Raw genomic sequence first — 19,805 nt, forward strand, 5'->3', positions numbered from 1 at the left:
AAGCTGCTGTCAGAATTCCTCAGTCAGCAGCAGATCACCTCCCTTCCACTGCTTTTTTGCCGTTAGACGTAGATCATAAATGACTGGTAATTCTTTGTTGATTTGTTGTGGATTTTTTTCTCCTTGAAAGGCCTGAAAGAAACTATTTTTTTCCTGATCTGCACCACATGAAGTTTGAGATTGAAGATGGTGCTACTGTCGAAGGAGGGAAAATTCGGTTTGGCTATGATCCTCAGGAATTTCCTAGCTTCAGTTGGAGAGGATATGCCCTGATGTCCTCTATACAAGTAAGCTGGTATTTCACTCAAGACTTTGGGGTGAAAATGAAAACAAAAGTGCATGGTACATATGTCTTTATAGTGCTGCTGTGTGTGTGGAAGGTCATGGAGAAAAGACAGAAAAAAGAACAGGATCTCACTAATCCAAACCCTTTGGCACTATGCTGCTGTTTGGATTAGTGAGTGTTGGTATTACTGTCAGGTCATTTGCACATTGCTTCAGCAAGTGTGTCTTCATCAGAGATTTTCTTTGAGGTTGGTTTTTTTATGAGATAGGTGTAAAGAAAGGAACATATAGCTTTAAAGTCTTTAATACTAAGTGCAGAAATTCTTGTCATGCCAAGAACAGCAGAAACAGCAGAAGATTAATGCTTGGCTAAATAATTTGAATTGCACGGTTCTGTGGCAGTCTCTGTCCATAAGATTTTCAGGTACAATCACAGTGCTGTCACTGAAGGCATCTTGTATTGGGTAAAGAAGAGAAAGGTGCCGGCTTTTATTATGTATTATTACAGCAAACAGGAAAGTGTGTGGTTCAGTAAAAGAAGTTGTGAGCAGGGTTGTATTGGCAACATTTATTTTAGTTTCATGACAGACTATGAATAAACTAAACAATAGCTGAGGGAATAAGTAAATCACAGGTAGAAAGTCACCATAATTTCTCGGAGAAGGGAGCTTCTGGCTTTGGACTGAACTGCTGATCAAGTGAAGCAGGATTTTAAAACATTAGGTTTGAGTAATAAATGGGATTTGTTCACTCATCTTGAAAGTACTGCTTTGGTATAATTGTGTCCAGCCTCCATTTGTCCGGGGACTAATGAATCACTGTAGCATGAGACATAAGCACATAACCATTGCACAATGATTTCCTTTATGTTCTTCATTTTTCAGTCTTTCTTCTTTTGTTGTTTTGGTCTTGGGGTCTTTTTAATCCCAGATAATTTTTTAAATTTTCAGTATTATTCCACATTCATAAATTAAGGCAACTCTTCAGTATCTGTGATTTCTTAATGCCTGCTTTCTAATTCAGCTGCTTTTTGCATTTCTTTTCTAGTGGCATTTTGTACAGGCTTTTTATTCTGTTCTCAGATGTGTGAAACAGAGAAAACGTTTGCATTTGGGGAAGTGGACCCCAGTGGTGGGGAGGTTGCTGTGCCACAAGTAGCTTGGAAAGGGACAGCACATGGATTGTGATGGATGAACCGGTGGGAGCTGGGTAGTGAGGGGAGCTTTAGGATTTAGGATGGAAAGAAAGAAACCAAACTCATGAGATTGCACCAATCCTGTCTTTTGCGAATCCACCGCGGACCCTTAACATGTCTCTTAGTTTTTTGAAAACTAAATAATGGGGCTGTGTGAATGCTGAGAATTTTGTGGCTCTGGAGGTGCCAAGTTCAGCCCCAGGACAAGGACAGCATTCTTGGTATTGCAGCTCTAAGCAACTGCAGGATCTGGTGGAGGATCAGAACTATGGTAACAATCTGAGGTGTCTGCATGCTGTGGGATCTCAGACTAGGATCAATGATTGTGGCCTATTCCTTGGAAAGGCAGGATTATCGGCAGCCCTTGATACCATATGCCTCCTTTATGGCATGAGTAGGGAGAATAACAGTAAAATAATGTCTGTGTATCAAGGTGAGGTATCAACACACATGTTAGTTCAGCCATTCTATGTCCTTCTGGATCAGCTGGTATTCAACGAGAGTTTTATTTCACAGGAGATTTTGTTCTATGCTCTTTTGTAAGCTGCCCATGCCTTTTGTCTTTGCCAAATGGTTTTTCTTTCTCTGGGTGCTGGTAACAAGTAATGGACTTTCCTTTCCTCCTTTTTCCCTTTCTTTTTATTTTTCCCAGCCAGAGGTGGTTGTGCCTATCACTGTGGCTTCCCCTAAGCTCTTCCACCTAGTCCTCCGCTATGTCAGCCTGGGCTCAAAAAGCTCTAAAGGGAAGATCTCAGTTGCTGAGGGAAAACATTTTGGCACTAATTATACTTGTAAGTGAATTAATTTTCTCACTAGGCTTCCCTGTCTTCCTCTGTCATACACCAGCATTGCCATTCCAGTATATACTTGTCTGCATGAACCTTTTTCTTGTAGGGTTTTAGTCTGGTGCTTGCATGGCTTCTAACTGTTCCTCTATTCAGCACATTATGGCTGTTTTTGTTTATTAACTTCCATTTTTCAGAATGAAGTGAGGATAACTTTGAATGTGGAAAAATCAAACCTCTACTTATTTCGCATTATCCTGAGGTATATTAACCCTGGAGATGAAACATTATCTGGTCGCATATCTGCTTGTCAGTCTCAGCCTGGAGCAGGTAGGTGCAACTCAGCAGTGCAACAGGTCAGGGGAATGTTAGATCAGAGAAGGCTTTCCAAGGTACACCTAAGTCAAGTCTTTAATGTTGCTTAAAAGGCATCACTTTTAACAGTGTCAGTGCTTTTGTGCTTCTCCTCATACATTTTTGCTGTGAAATTGATGTGGCTGTGTTTGCATGAAACCCCTGCTTGCAATAGTAATCAACACTTGTTTTTTTTCGAATGTTTGCCACACTCAGTATTTTCAGTCCTATACTTGGAAGCTCTGAACTGTGGGTTCTGTGAAGCTTTTAAAGAAGAGGCAACAACACTTAGTTAGGTTTACTTGCCTTTAATATTCAAGTTTTAAACGTGGCTTCTGCCTTCATTCCATGTTTAACATTTGTTTAATGATGAACCCAGTCTACCAAGTTAGTTCTGATTACAGACCTCGAAAACATGTGATGACTTTCAGGCCCTGATAAAAGATAAGTACTCCATATCCTTTGAATGGTAGGGGCATACCAGGCCTATATGCAGAATTATGTCTTACTATTCCTGCCTTACTGATTGGAGTAAAGTTACAGATCCTTTTAGTAATTCAAGTAAGACCAAACTGAAGATTTCACAGACACCATTCAGCAGGGTGGCAGCAGTTTGTAGTCATCACTGGCTCCTAGTGACTGGGAGACAGGGAACCAGATTTTGTCTGTGTCCAGAGTCTTCAAAGAGGAAACCTTTAATATTCATAACAATTGATCCTCATGACCTCTATTTGACAAAGCATACCACAGCTGTATTTCTGTAGTACATAGAGTCACAGAATAGTCTGGGTTGGAAGAGACCTTAAAGATCATCCAGTTCCAACCCCTTGCCATGGGCAGGGACACCTTCCACTAGACCAGGTTGCTCAGAGCCCCGTCCAACCTGTTTTTGAATGCTGCCAGGGATGGGGCACCCACAGCTGGCCCATCATCTCTGCCTAGAAGTTATCTGTCTGTAAGTAAACATTTTAGATGCTACTGAGACCCTCCAATACCTGGAGTATTTGACTTAAAGTCACACAAGAACAGGTCTTGTGTCAGCTGGACATACTGAGAGTCAGTGCAGAGAGAGGTTGAATGGAAAATTATGGAAGGGGAAACCGAAAAAGTGACCATTTCAGAATATTGCAGAACTCATTACAGGGGTCTGGTCATTACAGGGGCAGAGCTCTGCTTTTCTGTACCAGTTTGCTCAAGAGTAATAAGAATGAAAACAACAACCACTGCATATCTCTGTATGTGGTCAAGTGCATTTCTAATGCATATTGTCTGAAAAGCATTGATCAGCTCCTGTCAAACAAAGTTTAATGGATCAATTAATCAGTCCAGCTCACTAAGCAAGTAGAGACATTTTACACAGTCACATATGTTTTTTACTTGATTTTTTTTTCTGGCAGGGGCTGCTCAGAGCAAAGAGTTTGTCTTCCCACCCAGCAAGGAGCCCTCTTTTATCACAATCCCAGGAAAAAGCTCCACAGAGCCTTTCTCACTGGTTCCAGGCACGTGGACTGTCAGTATAATGGCAGAGGAAGTCCTCTTGGTAAGAAAACAATTGAGGAAAACAGCTGCTAGAAGGTTGTCATGAAATTACTGCTCTGGAGTTACTTGCTGGGAAGAACCCTTCAAGCAAGTAAAATTCAGCACTAGTAAAAAGAGTATAAGCAGCAGAATACAATTATGAAAACCTACACTTCTGCTTTTTTCTTATTTCTTCCCTGACTTTCTCCTGCTCTAATTTTTCTTCTGCTTACAGACTTTAAGTCTATCTGGAATCTGTACCTTCAAATGATGAACTATTATTAACATACAGCACAAAGCATAAATGCCCACAAAAATTAGTAATTTCTTACATATCAGGTGTTGTGTCTAGAGCTTAGCTCAGCCCAGGCCTTAGTTTCTTGACAAAAAATCTTCCTAAGAGTATTGTAAGATGGGCTGCATTATGAGTAGGTCAATTTCTGTCTGCTTTTATCCTCCCATCTTTTCTCTCATTCACTGGAAAACTGAAAAATTTTCTAGCAGCAATTCTAAGAAATGGCTAGAGAAAGAGAAATGGTTTGAGGTGGTCATTTATGGAAAACCTTAAATATGTGTAATCACAAAAACACCATACTGAAATTCTGATGTATTTTGTACAGGGATAAAAAGTAAGCAGTGTCTCTAGTCATTAAGCCTGGGGCTGTGTTAAATTTATGGAATACCATGTGAAGTGTTAGTAAAGAGCCTGCAAATATATTTCTTGATGAAAGTATTTTTGTGCTGGGTTTTTTTACTAATACCTTTGAAAAGGTATTAATTATCTTAGCCCATCATGTTCTCACATTAGCAGTTGCTATACATAAGCACTAACATCATAATTTAAGTAAGCAAGGCAGAACAAAAATATACCAGCTTTTAAAGCACATCTTAATAGGTTAGATGGATATTTTAATCAAGTCATCTGGGATATATGAATCTCCTGTATGGAGTCACCCAGAGTTGAGTTGTGTGCTTCTGGATTGCACTCCTGGATGAAAACTGCAGGCATCTGGCTGTGTGTTAGTGAGAAGCAGGGAAGCTCCTTTCTAAGCACATGATGGGAGAGTGGCTTCAGAGTTTCCCTAGTCAGAGGGCAGCTGCCTTCATACCATCTTTCTGAAATGATAGAATTAGGGAGACACATTCTGATGTTACTGGCCCAAGTAATAACAGCAAAAAGCACCCCCCACATCTTGTGGATACCCTCTGTACAAATTATTTATGTGATTGGTTTCATTCATTGTTACATTGTGAAAGCCTGGTGATAGATGTTCTTTTTGTCCTTGTTTGAATGCTTTTGCGTTGTTGTGTTCTTTGTTTTTAGGATTATCTGGTGCTGTTACCTAGTGATTACTACGAGGCATCCCTGTTGCAGATCCAAGTTACAGAACCTTGCACACATCCCGGGCCTGCTTCAGCAGAACAGTCAGTAGATGGGCTACAGTGTAAACCAGTGCCTTGGTTTATTTTGTTATCATGTTGCTGCACTTGAAAACAATAATAATCCTGTGTTTTGTTTGTTGTTTTTCTTGTGTAAGCTGCTTGCTCTATCAGCATTTGCCTCTGGGCAGATTTTCCTGTGTCCTTGGCTCAGAGGCAGTGCGTTTCAGACACGGGGGAGAATCCAGAAGAGTACCTGTGCGACAGCCAACTCCCAATCAGCCAGCAATGGCCCATATCAGTGGAAGAGAGGTCAGATTCCTGCCTGCTAATTGCAGTCCCATCTGTGCTGTTGACTATAAACCTACCAGACTAAAATGATTGCAGATTTACAGCTCAGGATTTTCAAATCCTAGCACATCCCTAAAACAGACTCTACACCAAGGTCTGCATTTTACACAAAACTGTGTAGAAGTATCAGTGTAGGCAGATTTATAACTGTGACTGGAGTGGACATTCCACTCTGGCAAAAGCATTTCATTAAATAAAAATCCTTCTGCTTTAGGCATACTGGCTGGTTCAGAAGAAGTGACATAATGATTTGTCGGCAGAAATGGTGTACATACATCATTCTAAATTAATCTGTTTTTTTCTTAAATAGCTACACTTAGGTAAAATGTTTGCTTTACTGAAAAACAAGCAGAAGCAATTATGCCACTGCTGTAGGTCCTTTGAAAGCAAAACATGTTATATGAAATGAAAAGATCTACTAAAAGTGTGTTTGGCAAAAATACGGTATTTTATCAACTATGTGACAGAGATGTAAAATGATTATGCCCTTTATTACTGTGTTTGGATATCTATTTTAAAAATCCCAAGTATAGCAGGAGTACTCACATGCCACAGGCTCTGGTGCTTCATCATTGATGCATGTGCAAAACTTTACTGGTATGAATAATTGCAGTGAAGTCAAGAGGGCTGTTGACAGAATTATTTACATGTTTAAGTGTTTGTAGCCTAAGGAAATACTGAGAAAAAAACAGTTTAAGTTTGAAAATACTTGTGTAGTCAACTGGAGCAAAACCTTTGTAACCACAACACTTAACTACTTAGAAATATTTTGCATCAAATATTGTATTAACCACTTTGTGCAAGTAACCTGAAAGAAAACCTTGATGCTTCAAAGTGTTATTGTTTGCTGGAGAAGATGCTTTTGCTCTTTGTAGGGAATCAAAATGCAGCATTGCTATAGTAGGAATTTTGTTCCTGGAAATATTTTTTCAGTGGAGAAGTAAACTCAGTTTTTACATGTTATTAAGGATAGCTTAGAGATGATGGTGACAATTTTTTATCATCATTACCTTTCTTCCCTTTCTGCTGGGGAGAAGAGAAATGATAATATATTCATTTCCTAGGGTTATTTTAGAGCTTTCCTAGTACTGTTATAATAGCAGCTGTTTCTTGAACTTGTTTGACTTGATTAGAGGACAAAGTGATATTTATAAGCGTTGCTTGCATTCTGCTAGGTGTCTTCTGTTGAGACACTATGGGACTGGCCCTGGACTAATGCTGACCAGTCAAAAGAGCAGGAAATGGGAGCAGAAAATGGGAGCTTCCTGCAAGAAAAGGGAGTGAAAAATTTAACTACTTTTTTATTTTTTGATTTATTTTGACCCAGGTCAATTTGGAGATGACCGTAAATGTTCCTCAAGTTGGTCGCTATGTTCTGGTTTTTGAATATGCCAACAAAGAGGATCAGATATACACTGCAGAGGTAACAATACATAGCCCTGGACCTGTCACTGAAGGCAGAGTGAGAATATACAGTTGTAAATACAGGTAAGAATTTCTGAAGTAACCACTAAATGATTAAATAAGTATTTGCAATATAATTATACCTTTTATAAATTAGGATCCATTTTACCATGTAGATTGTTCAGATTCTAGGGTGATTTAAAAGCAAGTGCAGGCTTCTGTGGATTTCATACAGATTTTTAATTCTCTTTGTGCAATCAGCTCATTAAATATTGCTACTGCTTAAGTGAATTGTTTTCCTATACAAAGAGTTACTTTTTAATATACATTCTTAAATCCTTATAAACTATTAATCTCCAAGTCCAGTGGAAGAGCATTGCTGTTGGCTACAGATCCCTGCACTGCTTTTCTTTAGTTGAAAGTGTGTGCAAGGGGTTTGGCTATAAAAAATGTAGCAGCCAGTTTTACAAGAGCATTCCCAGCGTTTCTAACAAGATTTGCTGAAGCAGAAGTATAAAGGTCTCTGAAATTCTGTGTAGTCATCCTCTGGCTGTTAGGCTGTAGGCAAGGTCTTCAGTAAAATGCTTCTTTATCCATGCTGACTGATGAGGTTACTGCAGATGTTTCTGCACAAGAGATTTTGCCTGTCCTGAGTGAGATTGTCTTTAACACTTGAGCACTCAGCTTATTTTGAGCCCTTGGGAGAGCCTACCCCATGCCAGGGAACTACAGACATGCATTCCCCATGAGCCAAGTGTTTGGCAGAATGGAGGCTTAGGGATATTCAGGATGAAATTGCTCAGTAAGAAAAACCATTTTCATCAGCATGTTTGTGATACAGAGCAGAGCCATGTGGAGCAGTGACCTTGTCAGGTTATTGCTGGGGAAAGCTCTTACTTTACCCTGTTACGTAACACTTTGAGCCCCAAACTTCTTGCTATAAATCCTCCATTTCATTGGGTTTTTGGTGGATTTTGCCCCCAAATACATTTTATGGGCTGATTTCAAACATATTTGTTTGTTTATGTGACCCATTAAAAACATGCTCATGAAAATACAAGGAAAGCCCTTGCTGCTTTAATGTAGCAATGCAGCAAATCCCTCCTGCAGACATTCTGCATGAACTGAATGGTCACATTTTGAGTGAGGTGCTGTGTCATCTTTCCCAAACAGGAAGGTACAAGTCTCCTCTGATAAAAAATAAATCAGGCAATGACATAGTGAGGTACATATAGATAACAGTACCTTGTAGAATCTGTAAAATATTGTGCCAGACTTTCTTACAGCTCTGTGAGCTTGGTTATTCCAAATAAAACATGGTAAGAGAATAAAACACTACAAGCTTTCAGCAAATCATGAGTAAGGGACCTATATTTCTCTAGTTTTACATGTCCTTAGCCCTGAGATGACCTTTTTCCTGATCTGTGCTTTAAGCAAGAGTGAAACTTCCACGTTTTCTGGTTTGTACAGGAGGCAAACCTGTTTTTTCACTTGCATTTAGGAGTATCTCAGCATACATAATAGCTTCCTAAAATCAGGCCTTGCCCAGCTGCCACTGTGTGGGCAAGAGCTGCTGATTCACATGGCAGTAGTGGAAAGGAGGAACTGGTGTGTGCTGGCACCTCACGGAGCACGGCCCAGGTAGAAGAATATTAGTTACATATCATGTTACACAGCGTGGAAACCTCTGCAGATAGCATCTATGTCTGTCCACATCCTACTCAAGCCAGTAGCTCAAATGGGTGTTTGAGCTGAGATCTGGAGGCTTCAGCTGCAAACCACCCAGGATAAGCAGTGTTTTGTACATGGTAGATCCTGTGTCTCACTGGCAAGGACAGTGCATGTTCCACAGTGGCCACAGGCAGGTTAGTTATCATCCAGCAGGAGGGCTAGGTGCTGTGGCTAGCCAGCAGCCAGGCAGTGAGGCTAGGTGACAGCCTAAACAACGTGGCAATGCCAGCAGGCTCATCCTTAATCCTGCTTTCTGTCTCAGTTTCCTTTGTCGCAGCGTTGTAGTTGATGACAGGAATCGCATTGCAGCCTACGACCTTCTAGCAGACACAAAGTTACATCTTAAGGCATCATCCATTAATTTTCTTCTGGTAAGTTGACGTTTTCTTTTCCCCTTTGTAATAGTTATTTCCCTAATTGGGTAAACAAAGATATTTGTCTCCCTATGTTCACATTCTGTAAGGTAATGTGTGAAATTATGTATATTAGATGCTTGAATAGACACGCTTCAAATATACCCAGAGAATGCTGAGGCAAAACTTGTCAGTTTCAAAGACAAACAGAAGTTTGCCTTTATTGGTAACGTTTTTTCCAGCTTTCCTGTGCTTTCTTTTAGTTCCCCTTTCTCTTCTGCAAGTAAACTTTAAATGAAAAATATTCTGGTAGCTTTTATACCTAATTTTTTATTTTCTTTTTTTATCTTCCGTTTTTCTAAATCCTCAAAACCCATGTAGGAGTTTCCTGTGTCTCTTACAGAATTCAGGTAATAAATGCATTTATTTCCGGTAATAAATGCATTCATTAGTCATATATAGCTTTTAGATATTTTAGATATCTAGGCTTTTAGATATTTTAAATAAAAAGCCTTCACTGACCTCTTTTGGCCACACCAGGAATATACTTTACTGGAGACTGAATTTTCTTATGTGTTGTTTGTGGTTTCTATTTTAGAAACACAGGGTTTGTTAAAATCTAGAGTTCAAACCCAGCCAGTAAGAACTATTAGGACTAACAGCTGATACATACTTTCTTCATTTCATGAGTCAGTGTGAACTAATACCTTTTACATTGTCTGTTAGCTCTGTATAGCAATTGCTGTGTTAACAAGATCCAGTCTTCACAATCTTTAATTGTAGAGGCTACACTTAGCAAAGGATGGAAAAGGGGAAAAGAAGGGCTTCTGGTATATAGACACTAATCATTAAGTCGGTGATAGCAGTTCTGGGGTTAACGATCTGGGTATGATCCCTTCATGCAGACCAGAGAGGCAAATGGGAGTCACCTCCAGAGCTGGAGACATCTGGTTTAAATAAAGGAGAAATGGGGTTGTTGAGGCTATCTGTCAAAAGAGGCTCTTACAACTTGATAGTCTTTATCTCATAGTGATACAGACAAGCTGTCTAAACCCAGACTGTACTTAGCACTAACTTTTTAGCCACTCAAGAAGTGCTGTTCAAAGGTTCAGAATGTACCCTTGTTCTGCTGCAATGGCCTGGAGCCCTGTGGGTTGTTACACGAAGGACAGGCCAAGTGTTGGCTGCCCAGGAAAAGGGATTTTTAGCACTCTGCCTTATAAAGGTTTTTGTTTTTTCCCTGCTTTTAAAACACAGGCTGAACCCCCTTAGGAGTTGCTTCCAAACTAAATCACTTTGCATAATAATGAATTTTCCTTCAGCAATTTTTACTTACATTACTACTTGGTGCTAGCTGTCTTACTGCTTATTGGACATCGTCATCTCCTTTTCAAGTAGTTCATGGATAAGTTCTGTAACTTGTGCATATGTATTTTCCTATATATTTTATTAGTGCATACTCTTGTGTCTACTCACAAGCCTTCCCTTATGTCCTTACCACCATGGGTACAGCAGAACTACCACAGATTCATTTGATCATGTCTACTTTTAGTTAAAATAAAAGATCCCATATGACGTCTTGCTTCTTTTGAAATTAGTTCTGAATCCTGGGAGAGAAATCCTGGTATCACTGAAACTCATTCCCATGGCCTTTGCACGACCAAGTGTTTGTATTTGAGAAAGTCTGGGAATTCCCCCAGGGTCCAAAAGTCTGTGACATGACAGATGAGGGCTTTTCCCTACTACCTCTCTACATTCCTTGCCTTGCTTCTCAGCCTTTGGGCTGGTCTTCTGCCTTTCACTTTACCACACATATACTTATGGTTTAGTTATTTCACTTCTGAACAGCCAGTATTCCCTTGACAAGGACAGAAGAATGCTATTTAACCCTAGGGCATTGAGGTACAAGGAGGTAAAGGGATCCAAAATCTTGTGGGAGGTCCATGACAGAGCATGGCTTTGGGCTCATATCTCCCTATGCTAAAATTAGGCTTCATCCTTCCTGTTCAGGCCTGGCCCTGTTATTTATGATATTAATTGTTAATTGTGCCTTGTGCTTATTTTTCAGCATAAGGTTTGCATTATATCAGCTGAAGAATTTTCTCCAGAATACGTGGATCCTAAAGTACAGTGCATAGCTGCTTACAGGAGTACCAGTGATGGAAGGTAACTTGCTTGGTTTTATCCTTCCTATTATCTGAGGACAACCTTGAAAGGTAGAATAAATGGTGTTTTAATTCTTTTGAGTGAAGCTTTCCTCAGTGACTCACAGGTGGTTTGTAGGCCACTTTTGCAAAGTAGTCTTTGTAAAGAAGCTGAAGTGTTAGTGTTAATCTAGACAGTCTTTGCACAGGATGTTTTTAATAACTGCCTCTTCCTGGCCCGTCTGAACTACCCAGTGCTGATGTGTGAGAAAACACACATCTTTCACACTCCATCCAGTATGACAGGTGTCCAAGCTGGAGAATCATTCCTGCTTTGGTGGCCTGAAATGCTTACTGTGCCATCTGGAGTTTTCTTCTGCATGTTACTGCTTCAGCTGTCCCAAAATGGTGTTAATTTTTCATTAGGAGTGGGAAGTGACTGCCCTTTCGGGCACAAATCCACCAGCTAAACTTGGCAGCATCAAATTACTCAACATATAAACCCCCACCTCACAAACAAGCCATTCCCTTGTCTGTCTCGTCGTGGGGCCCTTAGGGTAGGTGTGCCCTCATCTTTCACCTCACACAGCAATGCCAGCTGATCCTTCTTCTCCATCATACTTTATAGGACCAGTAATTAGGGGATGCATATACTGCTTGGCTGATCCAGGCTGATCTCTTGCTGTGAAGATCTGAACCTGAACCTTGACTTCCCAAGTGGTCAGGTTTGGGTTCTGCAGAGCATCTGCTCTGTCCTGTTGATGCTCTTCCCCTCTCCATCTTTTGTTCTTTGGGACAGAGAGGAACTGTCACTGCGGCTCCCAAATTAGAGACCTCCACATTTCAGCCTGTTGCACTCCCCAGGATGTGCCTCGTGATGCCTACTCCTAAGGCTTTATTCCTACTGATCTAGCAGTGGGAAGGACCTCAAAGTAAAAGTAAATGTCATTTGCAGGACTTAAGAGGCAAAATGAGTTGGTGATTTGGTCTAATAGTTTTCCAGATGGTAGCTTCTAATACAGGGGTTGAATTGAAATAGAAAGCAGAAAAATCTGGATAGTAAATTGGATAAAAACATGTGACTGTGCTTGGCTTCCAAGCATGCATAGCATTGAACCACAGCTTTAATTCGCCTGCTCAGAGTGTTAGCACTGACAGCAGCTTTCTAAGACTGAAGATACTTGTCCTGTCACCTAAGTTATTTTGCAAATCCAGGCATTTATATTCTGAGTAAAACAAGGGAAAGAGGATGGGTGAAAAACATGATTCAAAATAAAACTAATGTAGAAACTTATACATTTTATTTTGGTTTTGTGTTGGGTATGTTTTAAAACTCTTGTTATATTTGCATCATTTTAGCACTCTGCCTTGTAGCTCATAAAGGTTTCGGTTTTTTCCCTGCTTTTAATACACAGGCTGAACCCCCTTAGGAGCTTAGGTTTATGTTTTTTTGTTGTTATCTGGTGTCATTTTTGCTTTCCTGAAAGTGTTTAAGTTCATCAAGTTGAAAAATGCAAAGGCTTGGCTCAGTTTAACAGTATTATAAGTGGATGCTGCAAATGATTTCCCATACAGGTCTGGCAAATACATCTCAGTTCTGGCCCTGAAACATAATTCCCATTCCAGTTCTGGGCCTGTCTGGAGCAAAGATTAATCATTGTCTGTTGAGTACTTACAAGAAGTGAACAAATACAACCAGAAAACCCCCAAAAATATTTTATCGTGCAGTCTTGGAAAATTCTTCTCTCAATCCCAGAATTAAATATGCCAAGGAAGAAATAGTTAAACACAGCAGTGAATGAATAAGGGTGCTTTCAAGGAGTACCGTTATTTATTTTGGCTCCAATTCTACAAATATTTGAGAATATACTTAACTTCTAAGTATTTAAGTTGTCCCATTGACTTCAGTGGGAAAACTTCCATGTTTAAGGGTTACACCTATGTAAATATTTGTAGAAATGAGAATTCAATGTTAGTACAGATTCTGGTGAATGTAACTAACTGGATTGCCTAAAATATATTTAATTTTTAACACTCCTGATTCTCTTACGTTTCCTCTTCCTTAGCAAATTCTTTCCACTGAAACTTAAAGTTACGGAAATTTTGTGTGAATAAAATCAGGTAATACATTAAAAGTGCACACACTTTCCCCTTTATAAGTTAAATCCGTACCTCTTTTTCTCATTTACTTTATGATCATTTGCCAAGAATCCAAACAGGTACAGGGGTTATTATTGCATTATCAATTGCAATACAGTCTGATACATTGGCTTTTCTAATTCAGCCGCTTTTCCTGTTATGATTAGAACTTTCTCCTGGCCCCAAGGATAATTACTATGGTTCTGTGTTTAGTGCAGCATGCATTCCCTCCATTTTTGAAACTCCACCAGCAGCTTTGGTTTTGGATGCATTCAAAGATGGGAAGATTTCCGAAGTACAGGAGAATATACTCCATGATCCACTGAGTGCCACTTTACCTGCTGATTCAGTTCATGGAGTCACCTTGACACCATTACAGGTATCTCGTATTTTGAAAACTTTGCTTCACAAGTCACAGAGAATGTTCTCAGTAAAGTTAAATAGATGAAACACTGTAAGAGAATCAAAACTGGATGATGTGATACCATGAAAATGTTGCAAACTGAGTAAGCCACAGACACAATATAAAGAAAGGGAAAAAAAAACCCAAACAGCAGCTTCTTTTGGAGCTACACAGCAGTCTCACAGACTGCAGAAGAATGTTAAATGTGCTTGGCAGGCAAACAGAGCATGCAGTTGTAATGCTATGTTCCTTGAAGAAATGTAACTTGCTGAGAGATGCTAAGCCCCCTCGCTTTCACTGCAGGTAGGGGGTACTTAGCACAGCTGATAAGCCCAAGAATGTTTCACAAAACAAATATAATCTGTGATTCCGTGATTTAATACCAGAGCTGTTCTTGTTTCTCCAGAACCAGATCACCCTGAGTGGCAGAGTGCCCCACTTGGGCAGATATGTATTTGTGGTACATTTTTATCAGCTGGCACACCCGGTGTTCCCTGTGCAAGTCCGTGTGAATGCAGGACATGTGTGGTCAGGTAGGCATCTGCATTTGATCTAACCCCTTTCCCTTCTCAGCATTTTGGGAAATGGAGCTGTGTTGGGTTGGCTCTGGATGGACACCAGGTGCCCACCGAAGCCGCTGTGTCACTCCCCTCCTCAGCTGGACAGGGGAGAGCCAATTTAACAAATGGCTTGTGGGAGGAGATAAGGACATGGAGAGATCACTCATCGATTACCAACGTGGGCCAAACAGACCTGACTTGGGGAAATTAGCTTAATTTGCTACCAGTCAAATCAGAGCAGGGTAATGAGAGCTAAAGCCAAATATTCAAACGCTTTCCTTCCACCTTTCCCTTTTTCCTGGGCTCAGCTTTACTCCCAGATTTCTTCAACTTCTCCCATGGGTGGCACATGGGGATGGAGAATATGGGCTGTACTCAGTTCATCACAGGTTGCCTCTGTTCCTTCCTCCTCAGCAGGGGACTGCTCACACTCTTCCCATGCTTTAGTATGGGATCCCTCATATGGGAGACAGTCCTCCACCAACTTCTCCAACATGAGTCATTCTCCTGGGCTGCAGTTCTTCACTAACTGCTCCAGTGTGGGTCCCTTCCATGAGGTCACGAGGCCTGCCAGGAGCCTGCTCCAGTGTGGGCTTCCCAGAGATTCACAGACCCCTTTGGGCATCCACCTGTTCTTGCGTGGGTCTCCTCCACAGGCTGCAGGTGGATCTCTGCTCCAGCACCTGGAGCACCTCGTCCTTCTCCTTCTTCACTGATCTTGGTGACTGCAGAGTTGTTTCTCTCACGTCTTCTCACTCCTCTCTCTCTGGCTGTAGCTGCTCTTGAGACAGGTTTTTTTCACCTTTCTTAAATATGTTATTCCAGAGGCACTACCATGGTCAGACCTGGCCTTGGCCAGTGTTGGATCTGTCTTGGAGCCAACTGGCATTGGCTCTGTTGGACATGGGAGAAGCTGTCAGAAGCTTCATAGAACCCATCCCTCCAGTAGCCCCCTGCAACCAAACCTTTTCACATAAACCCAATATATTTTTTCTTCTAGGTACTTTCAGTGCTTCATTCTGCCCTCATACTTCTGGCTGTCGGGTTCAGGTGATTGCAGAAAACCAAATTGAGCTTGACATTTCTGAACCCAGAGTCTCTGTTACAGTGATGATACCGGAAGGAAGAACGCTGGTTCTGGTACGTGCATTACATAAATGTGCTTGAAAATGTTATTCTCTGTTTCACCCTTCATTCAGAGATAGATGCAAAGATGAAAGCCAAAAAGGATAAATTTTTTAATGTTGTGTTTCAGATTAGGATCTTTTGCACTGCTTTTGGTTTTATTTTAAATTTTTAAGATACTCTGCACTGTTTTTATTGTACACTGCTTGTAGCACCACAACTTTGAGTGGCACATGCAAAGTTTATTTTCCTATTTTTTGGTTAAAATCTTGCAGGTTTTGAAAAAATCCAGAATGTATAATGAAGCAACATTTAAATATGTAAATGCCTTAGCTTATGTCTTTTCATTTTTCTCTGAAATGTACAACTTAGCTTTCTTATTGTTTTAAGGAAAATATCTTAGTTGTTCCAGCAGACACCTACAGTTACAAAATTCTTGACAAAAAGACAGTGGACAAGTCATTTGATTTTATCAGCCAATGTGGAGGAAACAGTTTTTATCTTGAGTAAGCATCACTTTCTGAAAAACTGAACATTGACAATAAACTGGGAATAATCTTACTTTTACTCTGTATTAAAGAGCTGTCTTAAATCCCTATAATTATGCTACAATAAAATGCTTTTCATGGCTTATGCTGGCCCATTAAATTTCCATGAGTCATTTTTCCATGACTTCCTATTGCAAATGCAATGTAAAGGTAGAGCTCTATTGCTCACAGTACAAAAGAGGAAAATCTGTGTCATCTTCCTGTCTTTGGTATTTCCATCTTTGGTATTTGGATTTTGCTTGGCATGTCTGAACTGATACAACTAATATGCACTTGCTATGAAAACAATCTCTTACCTGCATGTTCAAAGCCATTCACTCCTAATTTACTTAAAGTCTATCCTTGCATGTGTGCTGATGCCATCCTTACGTCAAACTGTTTGAAAGACAGAACCCTAATTTACTGAACCACTGCAAAGCACTCTCACAACAATTCCTGAGTGCCAGCACTTACATGATTTATATTTCAATTTAAATAGCCCAGAACGATCATCAGCCTTCTGTAAGGACTCTGTAAGGTCACTGGTGGCTTTTTACAACAACGGAGCCCTGCCATGTGATTGCCACAGCGCAGGTGCCACGAGCCCTACGTGCAGCCCCCTGGGAGGGCAGTGTGTGTGCAGACCCAACGTCATCGGTCGCCGGTGCAGCCGATGCCAGACCGGCTACTATGGATTCCCATTTTGCAAGTGTAAGTACATCCTTGCACTCCTTCAGCTCCTGACCCAACCACCTAGTTAATCATCTGCATTTGCTGCAGATGTTCTGCAGCCTGACTTTTCTCTGTAGAGCCTGATCCTGTGAGAGGCTGGTCAAGCCGTTTTAACTTCACCATAGCATAGCTTTCGGTTTAAGGCAGAAGAAATCCCATTCCCCTAAAGCACACCTAGTTCATGGTGTGCCTTTGCATGTGTTGTCTGATCAGGTATAGTAGGCTTTCAGCTAAACTGGTTAAAATCCATATTGCCACTACTTCAGTGAAATGGATTTTTTCTGCACTGACTGCTGAATAGTTTCCAATTTGTTAATGTTTAAACCCGTTTTACACCTTCAAGTTTTTCCATAGATAATCAGAGACACAGCATTCCTAATTCGTAATATTCTGATGTTAATAGTACCAACAGATCTGTAGATTTCACCAACAATCTTCAGCTGCCTTCCTAGATACTATACTTGATGTTTATAAACACCACTTTACAAAAGTGGTGCCCTTGACGCCAAAACTACTTTTTTAATCCTTGTCAGTTTTAGCAAGGGATAAACAATGTCTGTGGTGAAGTTAAGCAACCAATCCGTGGAAAAGAGCCAAGCACTAAACCTGCTCTTTGAAACTATTGTTGCAGTCAGATAGTTGGTTTCTATGACCCTGAACTTTAAACTAGTGAGAGAAAATAGTCATGTCTTCTATACATAAAGGTTGTGTATATTTGTTGCATATTCAATAAGAGTTGATTGTTGTAAGATGAGATGTGAATTATTTGTAGAACAATTTCTTTGATCTAGTATGCAACTGCGGGCAGCGTCTTTGTGATGACATGACTGGTAAATGCATTTGCCCTCCACGAACTGTGAAGCCAAAATGTGAAGTGTGTGAGAAATACTACTTTGGCTATCATCCCCTTGCTGGCTGCAAGAGCTGTAACTGCTCAGAAAAAGGAGTTGTTGATGTGGCAAGCCCAGAATGTGATAAAACCAGTGGGCAATGCAAGTAAGTTTGGGTTATGTGCGTTATAAACAATGCATGAAGAGTTTGCTTCAAAGCTCTTTTCAGGTGTTTAGAGAGGGTATGGGAAATGTAGGGCATTCAGTCTTCATTGTGAGCAAAGTGGATTTTATCCATTGTGAACAGTTGCAAACTAACCCAAGCTTTGTGGACGACTGAGTTCCCTGTAATTATTCATATGCTCGCAATTCCCCATTTTTCTGTTAGCAGGTGCTTGCCTTGAGTAATGCACAGGCATATTTTCCAGCTGTAAATTTTCTTCCAGTTCTGCTTACCTGTATTCAACATCCATATTTTACACCTTGGTCTACAGAGAGAGTAGTTCTGCACTGCAAGCACTGAACAGCTGTAGAAGTCTTAATTCTATTGTGAGCATTTTTATCCTTCAAAGTCAAATCCATTCCTAGTCAGTTCTCTGGCCATTTAAAATGTCACACTATGCAAAATCTGAGAACAATACTAATTTGCTGCTTTTTCTCTGTGGAAATCATAAAGTTGTGTCATAGCCATGCAATCCCTTCAAATATCCACCTGCCTGTTGTTTTATTTTCCCTTCCTTGCTCCATTCCTACCTCCCTTACTGACTCTCCTCTGTGTTTGTTGATAAAGATGCAAACCGGGAATAAAAGGACGTCGGTGTGATCAGTGTGCTCCTGGAAGTTATGGTTTCCCTAACTGTGTGCCATGTAGCTGTAACAGAGATGGAACAGAACCAGGTGTTTGCGATCCCCAGACAGGAATTTGTCTGTGCAAGGTCAGATAAATCAAATTACTTCTGCATTCACAAGCATTGTTTGCATGTCAGTGACTATTTCATATATAATGGGGTGAATAAAGTGAGTTTATAATTTAAGTTTTCAGTAAAAATTAAATGCAGCTGTACAAAGCCATCACACTTTGCAGTATGTGTATGGATTATCATGATAGCATTAAATACCATTTTTAATGGCTTCAGTATCTGTCAGTTGTACAGGTGGTCTTAGGTTTTGCAGGATGTTAGAGAGCTGCAGAGTAGATGTCCACTGATTCACTGAAGCAGTCTGTATCCTGCACATATCCGCTTTATCCATCTGTATCTTGCCTTTTGGATGTTAACCAAGTCCCATGCTTTTTTTAGCCATATTATGTCGGTTGACATTTTACCACATCATTATAGCTACGAAATCTTCTTTTGTTCTGATCTGCATAATTAAATGTGATAAATTTGAACTTTCACAAGTGACCTTTTATATTGTGGGTTTGCAAAAGCCAGCAGGAGGGTTTTGGCGAGGAAGTTACCAGCTGTCTCTGACTAATATTTATTACTCAGTGGCTCACATTATAAACTGGAAAGACAGCTCATAAGATAGCCTCCAAGTCAGTTTTATTTGCATTTGGAATACAGTCTATCCAGACAATCACACATTTGTTTCTATACATTTAAATAAACATTCTTTCATAAGGTTTGTTTCATGTGCAGGAAGTTTTGGGGACCTCAGCAAAGCAAAAAGAAAAGCACTGAATTTTCTTTGAACTCTGCCTTAACAGGAAAATGTTGAAGGTGCAGCATGTGACACTTGCCGACCAGGATCTTTTTATCTGGATGTTTCCAACCCCAGGGGATGCACACCTTGCTTTTGTTTTGGGGCAACCAGCAACTGTCGCAGCACGGATCGTCGTAGAACCAAGGTGTACCAAAGATTTTTTTCTTCTCTATCGTGAACTTACACTTGTTCCATTAAGGAAATTCCAGATTTCTTCCAGAGTTGAAAATATATTTTATTAGTTTCTAAGGATGAGAAATATTCTCCAAGCAATTCTCCGGGTGA

The 19,805-nt window shown here is 40.3% G+C and overlaps 1 protein-coding gene across 3 annotated transcripts in view; it reads left to right on the forward strand.

Moving 5' to 3' along the window:
* LAMA3 (laminin subunit alpha 3) overlaps positions 1-19,805 on the forward strand; it is a 111,279-nt gene that overhangs the window by 45,388 nt on the left and 46,086 nt on the right. For 2 of the 3 annotated variants that reach the window (XM_032123642.1, XM_032123652.1), the window contains exons 20-35: positions 131-287; positions 2,133-2,271; positions 4,017-4,159; positions 5,462-5,562; positions 5,676-5,829; positions 7,196-7,356; positions 9,266-9,374; positions 11,425-11,522; positions 13,853-14,018; positions 14,449-14,575; positions 15,603-15,742; positions 16,118-16,233; positions 16,754-16,965; positions 17,778-17,982; positions 18,607-18,751; positions 19,525-19,665. In XM_032123642.1, the coding sequence (XP_031979533.1) occupies positions 131-287; positions 2,133-2,271; positions 4,017-4,159; positions 5,462-5,562; positions 5,676-5,829; positions 7,196-7,356; positions 9,266-9,374; positions 11,425-11,522; positions 13,853-14,018; positions 14,449-14,575; positions 15,603-15,742; positions 16,118-16,233; positions 16,754-16,965; positions 17,778-17,982; positions 18,607-18,751; positions 19,525-19,665 (2,314 nt within the window). Of the gene's footprint in view, positions 1-130; positions 288-2,132; positions 2,272-2,462; positions 2,596-4,016; positions 4,160-5,461; positions 5,563-5,675; positions 5,830-7,195; positions 7,357-9,265; positions 9,375-11,424; positions 11,523-13,852; positions 14,019-14,448; positions 14,576-15,602; positions 15,743-16,117; positions 16,234-16,753; positions 16,966-17,777; positions 17,983-18,606; positions 18,752-19,524; positions 19,666-19,805 lie in introns of all 3 variants that reach the window. The other variant, XM_032123662.1, reaches the window with a different exon arrangement.

The sequence above is a fragment of the Corvus moneduloides genome, chromosome 1 (genome assembly GCF_009650955.1).
Source record: "Corvus moneduloides isolate bCorMon1 chromosome 1, bCorMon1.pri, whole genome shotgun sequence".
NCBI classification, from domain to species: domain Eukaryota; kingdom Metazoa; phylum Chordata; class Aves; order Passeriformes; family Corvidae; genus Corvus; species Corvus moneduloides.